Genomic DNA, 12,675 nt, shown 5'->3' with positions numbered 1-12,675 from the left:
ATAAGTCGTGTTTTTTTTTCATAGTTTGGGTGGAGGGGCGACTTATACTCAGGAGCGACTTATATATGTTTTTTTTTCACAAATTTTTACCTGATCATTAAGACATCACTTAAAAGTATAGTTGACCACTTCCCATGTTATTTTTAGTATAGTTGATCACTTAACATGCTTTTATATCTTTATCTTGAACATATTCAAAACATAAAAAATAGAGAAAACATCAAATAAAGCAATTAACACTTTAAAGCACCATATCCAAGTCCACTGTCTGTTTGCTCCTCTTATATTTCTTATTATTATTTATTATTATTTATTTATCATTTATTCAACACTCTTATTTATTCATTGTTTATGCCTTCTTGGGTTTTTTTGTGTTGCTTGTATGGATATGTGTACTATCTCACCGAGGGATAGTGGGAACGTAATTTCAATCACTTTGTGTGTCTTGGTATATGAAAAAAAAAAATCGACAATAAAGCAGACTTTGTCTTTGATAAAACAACCAAATAAACAAAACAAAAAACTACATCTGAAAAAAATATATATTTTCAGACGAAACTGGATGAGGGCGCTTTAAATTTCACCGTTGGCCGTGACTCATCAACTGGGTGGGCTTAAGAAAAATGGCACCAAAAAGAAAGTCATATTTTGCAAGTTACAAACTTCAAGTTGTAAAATATGCAGCTGAAAACAGTAATCTAGCAGCAGAAAGAAAGTTTGGAGAACCGTGATGTGGATTACTATTTCAAGTGACGTCAGTGGCACCGCGCGGCGCGATCCACGTAAGGACGACCGGCATCATTAGCGGTGATCATTTCTAAGTGACACGAAGGACAAAGAGTTTAAAGGAATTAAGGATTTGGAGTGACATAGAAGGTTTGAAAAACTATTATGGCTTTTACGCACGCCCGGTCCTACTCTACTGAGTCGGAGGCCGGCGCTCGGTCGAGTGGCTGTCCGCGAACGGTGCATGGGGCTCGGACATGGCCATTACGCACGCCCGGTCCTCTGCCATGGAGCTATCGTCTCTGGAAGTCCACGCCGCCACACGCTTGGAAGTTTGTTTTGTGGAATAAAGAGCCGTTTACCAAACCCACGTCTATCCTTGTACTTTGTTAACGATACAATATAGTTATATACTAGATCTGTGAAATAAAGACGAGGCTGACGTCAGGGCGCACGCGCGGCGATGTTGACAAAGGACGAGGAATTTGATCGATGGATTTAATGGATTTAAAGTGCACGGATGGTTTGATAATATTATTGCTTATATTATACTTATTTGAAATATAGTTTATCTATCGTTATATGAGCCTGTGGAATATTTTGAAGTGCAAGCGCCCTCAGCCGCGCGCAGCCATTGTTGACAAAGAACGATCGATGGATTTAATGAATTGGAGTGACACCGATGGTTTTATAAACATGTTATTTTTGTAATGGTTGTCCTAAATCACTCTATATATTACGTCAGGCCCGTTCTCAGCTCCTCATTTGTGTTTGTCACGTTAGCATACCTATCGTTTAGCCTGTTGCTATCGTATCAAATGATCGATGGATTTAATGAATTGGAGTGACACCAATGGTTTTATAAACATGTTATTCATGTAATAGTTGTCCTTAATCACTCTATATGTTACATCAGGCCCGTTCTCAGCTCTTTGTTTGTGTTTGTCACGTTAGCATACCTATCGTTTAGCCTGTTGTTGCTATCGTTTAGCCTGTTGTTGCTCGTTCATGACTGTTTTTGGTGTGGGATTTTGTCGAATGAATTGCTCCCCAAAATGCGACTTATACTCCGGAGCGACTTATATATGTTTTTTTTTTCACTTTTTGGGGCATTTTATGGCTGGTGCGACTTATACTCCGGAGCGACTTATAGTCCGGAAAATACGGTAATTTTTGTCCTGGCTGTCTGGGACCCACCCAAAATGGGTCTGCAACGCACTTTTGGGTTCCAACACACCAGATAAGAATCACTGTTCAAGATGAAATTGCAATTTTCCTTATCAGCAGACTCACCTGACTGTGGATGGCAGTAGTTGGTGTGATTGTGACACTGACAGGGCTGGCATCCAGTGCTGCTGAAGTGGAAGAAACCTGGGTGGCATTCGTCACACTTGGGTCCATACACTCCTGCCTTGCACGCACATATCCCTGAGCTGAAAGGGCAATAGGGCAGATATAGTTTCTGAACACAGTACAAGGTATGAAAAGGAAAGTACCGGTAATAGTACAACAGTATATAAAATAATGACACTGCATTTATTTTAAATTTATTTTAAATTTACATTTTGTTTCTCCCTTCGCCAAGGGTGTAGCACTATAGAACTGGAATTACTGGGATTCGTGTTGGGACATGCACGTAACTTGAGAGCTGAGAGTTGAGAGCACAGATTTGAATGAAAAAAAACAACAATCATTTCTAATCTATGTGTGCAGCAACAAATTTAGTGTAACTATTGTAGAAGCAGCTTTGCAATGCTTGGTATTTAAAACAAATAAATTACTAAAGAATTTCCAGTGTTTAGAAGTTAAAGTAAAACCAATCAATGTCTCATTTGAGTTACCATTAAATAGATCCAGAAATACACTTTAAAATCATTATTATAATTAATCACTAATAACTAATCCAACACCTCTAAAAATCACCCCCCCAACATTTGAATTTCTTTCTCTTTCATAGAATCCGATCTTTTCAGCGCTTTGTGGGTCGTGAATTCTAAGAGACGAAGGAGACTCTAATTAGAAATAAAATGAAATGACTCAATGACACATCAGCGTAAGTAATCTACGACAAGAACAAGCACAATGCCAAGTCAAGCCTGATCAACTCTCCAATCCAGACAATGCACTCAAAAACAATTACTACATACACACAATGGCTTCAAAACAATAGAAGTAAATCACAAGTGACTGGAAGCAATTTCTGCGACTATGTATCTTCATACAAATGGGGCTTTGTTAAATAACTGCACTTAATGCAAATTAAGAGGCTGGCGGTGATGCTTAGTGGGGCATGGGCAATCCTAAACACAAGACTGGAAGAACTCACACATACACGCACGCACACATACACACACCAGATGTTTCAAAACTGAAGGAACAGAGAAATAAATGAATTAAACAAAGTACAGTATGTCTGAAAGTCACGTGCATGATAAAATATGTACCGTAATTTCCGGACTATAAGTCGCGTTTTTTTCATAGTTTGGGTGGGGGGGCGACTTATACTCAGGAGCGACTTATATACCGTATTTGCCGGTGTATTGGTCGACCTTTTTCGATCCAAAATCGACCGAAAAAAATCGACCTCGACTTATACACCGAGTCATAAAATTTAACTTCGTATTCATCGCTTCAAATGTGATGGTAACCAAGGCCGTTTCTCATGCATCTCATTGTGCGTTGCACTTAGAAAATTTGAACCGGGCGGCGTGCGCGAGTGCGCGGCCCGCTGGAAGTCGAATGAGGCGCCGCGACCACCTCCGCGGTGCTTATAAACAGCCGATCCGCTCGGCGGGGGCTATTTTCGGCCACTTGACTCGTGCGCACGGCCTCCCGGATGTGCCGGGCGGGTGCGCGAGCTCGCCGGCCGCTGGAAGTCGAATGAGGCGCCGCGACCACCTCCACGGTGCTTATAAACAGCCGATCCGCTCGGCGGGGGCTATTTTCGGCCACTTGGCTCGTGCGCACGGCCTCCCGGATGTGCCGGGCGGGTGCGCGAGCTCGCCGGCCGCTGGAAGTCGAATGAGGCGCCGCGACCACCTCCGCGGTGCTTATAAACAGCCGATCCGCTCGGCGGGGGCTATTTTCGGCCACTTGGCTCGTGCGCACGGCCTCCCGGATGTGCCGGGCGAGTGCGCGAGCTCGCCGGCCGCTGGAAGTCAAATGAGGCGCCGCGATCTCCTCCGCGGTGCTTATAAAGTGCCGATCCGCTCGGCTTGGAGCTATTTCCGGCCTCCCGTTGCTGCCGGGCGGCGTGCGCGAGCTCGCCGGCCGCGATCTCCTCCGCGGTGCTTATAAACAGCCGCATGCGCACGGCCTCTCGGAATTTGAACACATTTCGTCAATAAATTTCGCATATTGAATTTTGAAGTTTAATATAATGCAACAATTGAGCTCGACTTATACAAAGGATATATCATAAAATCGTAAATTTCCGTCGAATTTTAGGGGGTCGACTTATACACCGAGTCGACCTGTACACCGGCAAATACGGTATGTTTTTTTTCCACAAATTTTTACTTGATTATTAAGACATCACTTAAAAGTATAGTTGACCACTTCCCATGTTATTTTTAGTATAGTTGATCACTTAACATGCTTTTATATCTTTATCTTAAACATATTCAAAACATAAAAAATAGAGAAAACATCAAATAAAGCAATTAACACTTTAAAGAACCATATCCAAGTCCACTGTCTGTTTGCTCCTCTTATATTTATTATTATTATTTATTATTATTTGTTTATTTATCATTTATTCAACACTCTTATTTATTCATTGTTATGCCTTCTTGGGTTTTTTTGTGTTGCTTGTATGGATATGTGTACTATCTCACCGAGGGATAGTGGGAACGTAATTTCAATCTCTTTGTGTGTCTTGGTATATGAAAAAAAAAATCGACAATAAAGCAGACTTTGTCTTTGATAACACAACCAAATAAACAAAACAAAAAACTACAAAAAATATATATTTTCAGACGAAACTGGATGAGGGCGCTTTAAATTTCACCGTTGGCCGTGACTCATCAACTGGGTGGGCTTAAGAAAAATGGCACCAAAAAGAAAGTCATATTTTGCAAGTTACAAACTTCAAGTTGTAAAATATGCAGCTGAAAACAGTAATCGAGCAGCAGAAAGAAAGTTTGGAGAACCGTGATGTACCAATGGATTACTATTTCAAGTGAATGGGCACCGCGCGGCGCGACCCACGTAAGGACGACCAGCATCATTAGCGGTGATCATTTCTAAGTGACACGGAGGACAAAGAGTTTAAAGGAATTAAGGATTTGGAGTGACATAGAAGAAAAAGTTCTATGAAAAACTATTATGGCTTTTACGCACGCCCGGTCCTACTCTACTGAGTCGGGGGCCGGCGCTCGGTCGAGTGGCTGTCCGCAAACGGTGCATGGGGCTCGGATATGGCCATTACGCACGCCGGGTCCTCTGCCGTGGAGCTATCGTCTCTGGAAGTCCACGCCGCCACACGCTTGAAAGTTTGTTTTGTGGAATAAAGAGCCGTTTACCAAACCCACGTCTATCCTTGTACTTTGTTAACGCTACAATATAGTTATATAGTAGATCTGTGGAATAAAGACGAGGCTGACGTCAGGGCGCACGCGCGGCGATGTTGACAAAGGACGAAGAATTTGATCGATGGATTTAATGGATTTAAAGTGCACGGATGGTTTGATAATATTATTGCTTATATTATAGTTATTTGAAATATAGTTTATCTATCGTTACATGAGCCTGTGGAATATTTTGAAGTGCAAGCGCCCTCAGCCGCGCGCAGCCATTGTTGACAAAGAACGATCGATGGATTTAATTAATTGGAGTGACACCGATGGTTTTATAAACATGTTATTTATGTAATGGTTGTCCTAAATCACTCTATATGTTACGTCAGGCCCGTTCTCAGCTCCTCATTTGTGTTTGTCACGTTAGCATACCTATCGTTTAGCCTGTTGCTATCGTATCGAATGATCGATGGATTTATATGAATTGGAGTGACACCAATGGTTTTATAAACATGTTATTCATGTAATAGTTGTCCTTAATCACTCTATATGTTACATCAGGCCCGTTCTCAGCTCTTTGTTTGTGTTTGTCACGTTAGCATACCTATCGTTTAGCCTGTTGTTGCTATCGTTTAGCCTGTTGTTGCTCGTTCATGACTGTTTTTCGTGTGGGATTTTGTCGAATAAATTGCCCCCCAAAATGCGACTTATACTCCGGAGCGACTTATATATGTTTTTTTTTTCACTTTTTGGGGCATTTTATGGCTGGTGCGACTTATACTCCGGAGCGACTTATAGTCCGGAAAATACGGTAATTTTTGTCCTGGCTGTCTGGGACCCACCCAAAATTATAGTCCGGAAAATACGGTACATGTTTTTATGCTGCAGTGACTATATTAATAATTTTAAAAACATCAAATAAATAAAATGTAGGCTTGTTAGAGTAACTTATGTTGGAGGAGGTCTTAGAACATTTGATGTGATGAGCTTTAGACAGCATTATCACAGAGCTGTTATAACAATGTCAATAGAGTGGAAGCAAAAAAGTGGCACATATATCTGACATTAATGGTGGCGCTTCAAACACTTCCAATATGCTGTAAGTCGTTGTGCTTTAGTCATTCTCAGACCAACACCATTGTGCCGCAGTGACTCATCTGCAAACTCGACGAGCTGGGCCTCAGTACCTACCTCTGCAACTGGCTACTGGACTTCCTCTGTTAGAGGCCTCAGGTGGTGCGTGTTGGCGACAAAATCTCCGCCAGCATCACGCTGAGCACGGGGGGCCCCCCAGGGCTGCGTGCTCAGTCCATTGCTCTTCACCCTGCTGACGCATGACTGCACTGCGACCTACAGCGACAACCGCATAGTGAAGTTTGCTGACGACACGACTCTAGTGGGTCTCATCACGAAGGGCGACGAGACTCGGTACAGGTCGGAAGTTGACCTTCTGACCACGTGGTGGAGGGACAACAACCTCCTGCTGAACGTCAACAAGACCAAGGAAATCGTTGTTGACTTCCGGAAGGGTCACACAAAACACCTGCCGCTGATCATCGACGGTGCTGTGGTGGAGAGGGTGAGCTGCACCAAGTTCCTGGGGGTGCACATCAGTGAGGACCTCTCCTGGTCCGCAAACACCTCGTCACTGGCAAAGAAAGTTCAGCGCCGCCTGTACTTCCTGCGGAAGCTCAGGCGTGCATGTGCTCCTCAGGCAGTCCTGTCTACATTCTACCGTGGCACCATTGAGAGCGTCCTCACCAGTTGCATCGCTGTCTGGGGTGGTAACTGCACTGAACAGAACTTGAAGGCCCTGCAGCGCATAGTGAATACGGCTGGTAAGATTATTGGTGCTTCGTTCCCCTCCCTGAAGGACATTTACACCTCCCATCTCGCCCGCAAGGCAACCTCGATTGCGAGAGATGTGAGTCACCCGGCTCACTCTTTGTTTGACCTTCTGCCCTCTGGGAAGAGGTACAGGAGCCTGCGCTCCCGCACCACCAGACTCGCCAACAGCTTCTTTCTCCAGGCTGTTAGGACCCTGAACTCGCTACCCCCTTCTGCGTAGCGTGCGGCACTGTTGCGCTATTTTCTGGAATGTCTGCTGTACGCTCACTTGCTCCTTTTTTTGCTCCTCTTATTTATTTATATGTTGTGTTATTTATTCATTATTTATTCAGCACGCTGTTGTTATACTTGTTTACTTATTTGTCTGTTGTGGGCCATGTCTTGTCACCGTGGGATAGGGGGGAACGAAATTTCGGTTTCTTTGTGTGTCTTTGGCATGTGGAGAAATTGACAATAAAGCTGACTTTGACTTTGATCAGTATTGGCATGGCGGATCAATGCAAGCTTCTGCAGCACTTACATGGTCACAAGCACAATCTCTGTATATACAATTCATTATTTATGACTTAGTTCCCACTTCCCCTTTTACAAACCTTGTGATGGAAACAGCTTATCAATGGGAGTGTCAAAAAGCTTAAAGCTGTTTGGCGGGGGGGGGGGGGGGGGGGGCATTCCTCCACATGAAGCACATGATACTTTTGCTGACCTGTATTAACAGCTTATGTGATAAGAACACATGTTCACACAATGGATACTTCCAAACAAATGGCTTTACATTGCAAAATCTACCAGAAAAAAAATCCAGCCCCTCCTCAACTTTCTGCCATGATTATAAATATTATTTATGAAACGGTTATATGTTTGTCTGCATAATATAGCAACCATATTAACATAATAAAAAAAAAAGAAATGTACTGTACCTCAACGTATAACAATGAATACTATTATTGTTTTTCAGTCTGTCACAAAAAAGAATAAAAGCACATAAATTTGCCTGAAATACAAAAAAAGTAAAAAAAAACAAAAACGTTTTTTGACAGTGAAAGTTTGCATCATTATCTCTCCACCTTTTCTTCACTGTTAAATATTTTTACATGGTGTCCTTTAAGGTTTTTTTTTAATAGTGAAAGTTTGCATCATTATCTCTCTTCACCTTTTCTTCACTGTTAAATAATTTTACATGGTGTCCTTTGAGAGTTTGTTCACTTCCCAAAAGGTGATATCATACAAACTTGTGTTGTATCTATGGTATACAAATGATGAATGAGGTCATTTAAATCCCCCATCAGCCCACAACACTGACGTCTTGATTGCACACATTCCATTTGTCCAGCATGCCGCTCTGACTCGGACTTGGGTGTCGAGAGCGCGCTTGGATTGTATTTCCAAATGCATCCTTGAAGTTCTGTGCTGTGTGTGCGCATGCTTAGTGTAAAAAAAAAAAAAACACTCTGGCATATGAGGGCGCTATTGCCACCGACTGTAGTGGATGTGAAATGACACTTCTTTTTGGTATAGCAAAAACAGCAAGGTGCAATTGTGAATATAAACACGGAAGTGACTTATATTCCAGGCTCATTTTTCAAATGCTGCTTCAATAACAATTACAGCTGAGATTTTCCCTCTAAATGAATAGTTGAACAAAATATAAATATCTTCTTTTTAAAGTAAATTTACTCCGAGCCCACATTAGTTCAAGTGTAACCGTTCGTTGTTCAATTTTGCAGTTTGGATATTCAGAATGCACCAAAAACGGAGTGAAAGTGTGTGTACTTGCTAGTGCGAGCTGCGTTCAAAGATGAATGGAAGCAGAGCGTACTCTTGTCTATCATTCATAACAACATCTCCATGACTACGATGCGAGATTTGTTTATGGAGCATGATGCCCAGTGAGATAGTGTTTGGATCATAAAAGTGGAAGGTCTGTACATGACTGAGCATGCCATGGATTGCGTCACTTACCATGCTTGTTAGTCAGTACTGGATCAGTGTTCTGTTACAAGCTTTCTTTTTCCATGGTGAGGAAATATTTTGTTTGATTACCTTGGGAATGACTCAGACTGAACAGAAGGTACTGTACATTTAGCAGGTGTAGTTGTATCACTGGGTGTGAAGTCTAATCTAAAAGAGTATATTAAGCACAAGAGCAGTGAGGTCAGGATTACCCCCACAAGTGTATTTTGCATTTTATTTGTCTTTTTTTGCTTTCTATATATGGTGGCGCCACCGATTTGTATCATCGACGGCAAAGAGAAGGAGAAATATTTTATCATGACTCCTCTGAAACTGTGAGTGAAAAAAGCAGTAGACGTGCCTGTCCAGGCTGGTCACGTCCAAATGGCTAATGATAAAAAGATGGCATGAAATACACACTGGAAAGTCAGCTGCTTTTCATCTTATGTTTTTTTTTTTTTTTTTTAAATAACTAGGATTTTGCCATCTGGGCCCCCCATACATAACAAAGACAGACAGGGGTTAGTCAGCTCGATTTTGTGTGTGTTAGCCACTTGGTTAGGCATCTTTGATCACGCAACTCAACAAATTATGGCTAGCTCAGGTGAGGATATAAACAAAACAAAAACAAAATGTTAAGTACATCACAAAGTCAGTTGGGCGTATGCACTGTGGCCATCATGTATCAAAAAGACAAACAAACAAAATAATTTGCTTAAAAGTCACACTGATACTTGCACAAATAAAATACATCCAACCAAAAATTATAATTATATTGTAACAATATAGGAAATAATCCATTGCCCCAAACCATGTGGGAAACATCTAGTCAAAGCAGTCTTTTTTTTCCTCAATTTTGAATGATGACAACATTATAAATAGATGTGCCCTTTGCTGGCAACCGAAAGAAATGAACTTTTATAACGTTTTGTTTAAATTTACATGTTATGTACCGTTATGTAAAAGAATTACGCCTACTGCTCAAATGCACAAAATACTACTTTCACCACAATAAACCATAACCATGACGTATAACCACAATTGTTAATAAATTTTGGCTTCAATACTTATTATAATGTATTTATTGCATCATCCTTATAATGACACACGCCATTGCAGTCTGAAACAAGGTATAGTATTTCAGATTGCAGCGTGCAATTGTCAAATACATCTATGGCTAAATTAGCTTTTTACTCATTCTGTTTTTAACTGTAGTCAGAAAGCAAGTGTGTTAAATCAGGTTAATCAGATCTTGAAAGTCAAATTTTAAACACAGCATTCTATTTTGCAAACAAATAACATAACTGGATTAGGCAGTTTAAGCACTGACAAAATTCTGGTTTCTAATTAGTGCATTGTAGTACTTCTTTAATATGCATTTTTCTATTTCTGATATCCACTAATGCTGATGAAAACAATGCCAATTTGCAGCTGATGTAACTAATTAAGGTAATCTAATTCAAAGTATTATAAGTATCTTTATAATATTAACAGACTTTTCACATTTTCATTGGCTTATTGTCCCAGTGAGGTGGTGTAATTCATTTCCTGTCCTATGTATTTTGTATTATTTTTTTCTTCACACACTTAATGATTGACCTGTTATTTTGCTGTTCAAAGCGGATTGCTCTCCACTATTACATGACCTAACTAACATATCGTCAAATCACTTATTTCCAGTGTTTCACGTCTCCTTGTCAGTGATGATAGATTTGCGATTTGTATAACTTCTCCGTCTTTCTTGCTATCCTCATTTCATAATCACGATACTAATCAGAAGTGCATCTTATTCACTGCTACAAATGCTATGATTAGGGACTTGTGCTTTGCTGACACCTGATGCAAAGTGATCTTGTGGCTCGCCAACATGTTTAGCCACATCAGCTAGCCAGTTGTAGCTCGCGGAGAGCTGGGGCAGCGCAAAACGGCAAGAACAGCAATGAAAGAAAGGCGTTATAATTATTTTATCATTGTTTTCAATGTAACGTATTTTTCGCACCAAAAGGCGCACTGGATTATAAGGCGCACCCTCATTGAATTTTTTATTTTAGAAATTATTTCATATATAGGGCGTACCGGATTAAAAGGCGCATAAAACAGAAGCTGTACTGCAACAAACTGGATTATAAAGCGCACCCTCATTGAATTTTTTATTTTAGAAATTATTTCATATGTAGGGTGCACCGGATTAAAAGGCGCATAAAACAGAAGCTATACTGCAACAAACTGAGGTTGACTAGGGTTGCGGTATGCATCCACTCGCCAATAACCAATGAGCCCTCTGTAAACAATCGCGTTTCTCAAACTATCTCCTTTAAAATGATCGGAACTGACGAAAGTTTGATCTAACACCTTGGTACTGCTTACTTATGTTTCCCTTCCATATAAATCCGTAAATTTACTCAAAACATAAATGGAGTAGCCTATTTTGAAATGAAAGAGCCTCGTGCGTATCGCAGCTATCATTATAGCATTAGCTACCCGCAAACTTCCATCAGCCTTAGCTCGCAGACTCCCATGAGCCTCAGCAAACTGTCGTGGCAGCCCCCTGTAAACAATCACGTTTCTCAAACTCTCTCCCATAAAAGTGAACCGACTAAAGACTGATTTAACACATTGGTGCTGCTTATTTATGATTGCGTTGGATATTGATCCGTAAACGTACTTGAAAACATTAACGGAACAGCCTATTTTGAAATGAAATAGCCTCGCGGGTACAACAGCTATTCAGTGACGCCCCTGACCACGGTTGCCGTAATGCTGGGAAGCGATGCAACCTTGTAATTTACTAGTCGTACTAAAACGTACTTAAACATTCTGGCAGAGCACTGTGTACAACCAGAATGGATCAACAAATTTATCAATTGATCCATACATAAGGTGCTCTGCATTATAAGGCACACTGTGGTTTTTTGAGTAAATTTTAAGTTTTTAAGTGCGCCTCATAGTGCGAAAAATACGGTAGTGTTAATTTCATCACATCCATTTATGAAATGTGTACTGGCCAGCATCTTGGTGGCTTGTGATGGTGCTAATGTTGGACGGTGGATTTATTTTTAAGTACCTGGAATAATCAGCCTTTCGGCTGAAACAAATAGGCATTCAGTAACTTCTGTAACAAAATACTGACAATCCATAACATTTGGCAGCTCTGCATGATCCTTTTCGCCACAATGAAACAGCTGGACTTGCTTTGTTTAATTCATTTTAACTCTCTACTTAAATTCACTACTGTTGACAGCTACTCCATCCATCATTGTACTTTATATCAGAAGGTGGGATGGGCACCTTTATCTGTATGACTAGGTATGCATTGGCTCACTTGAAAGGCAACATGTCCAGCATAAATCAGTACAGCAATTTTTTTTCAAGCGACTGTTACTCAAAGTTTCCCAGACTACAGTAAAACTGAATTAGGTAAAACCACTGTCAGTTTACATTTAGGAAAAAACAAGGCGTGCAATTTGTTTTCATAATCTATTAATCTGTCGGTGATTTGATGAATTGAATAAAAAAAAACATGATTTTGTTTCTATCCCGTCAATCAAAAACAGGACATAGTTTCACATTGACAGTGGAGCAAATTCAAAAATATAAATAACAATTACCGTAATTTCCGGACTATAAGTCG

The 12,675-nt window shown here is 40.7% G+C and overlaps 1 protein-coding gene across 1 annotated transcript in view; it reads right to left on the bottom strand.

Annotated features, from left to right (window-relative positions):
• Positions 1–12,675, bottom strand: part of LOC148398415 (multiple epidermal growth factor-like domains protein 9) — a 60,479-nt gene that overhangs the window by 26,323 nt on the left and 21,481 nt on the right. Inside the window, exon 3 of the mRNA XM_088375496.1 lies at positions 2,020–2,159. Within this exon, the coding sequence (XP_088231622.1) occupies positions 2,020–2,159 (140 nt within the window). The remainder of the gene's footprint in view (positions 1–2,019; positions 2,160–12,675) is intronic.

This window comes from Syngnathus floridae, chromosome 5 (assembly GCF_059516105.1).
Source record: "Syngnathus floridae isolate MCC-2025c chromosome 5, RoL_Sflo_1.0, whole genome shotgun sequence".
Lineage (NCBI taxonomy): Eukaryota > Metazoa > Chordata > Actinopteri > Syngnathiformes > Syngnathidae > Syngnathus > Syngnathus floridae.
Note: the sequence above shows the minus strand (reverse complement) of the source record. Positions and strands in the feature narration are given on the sequence as shown.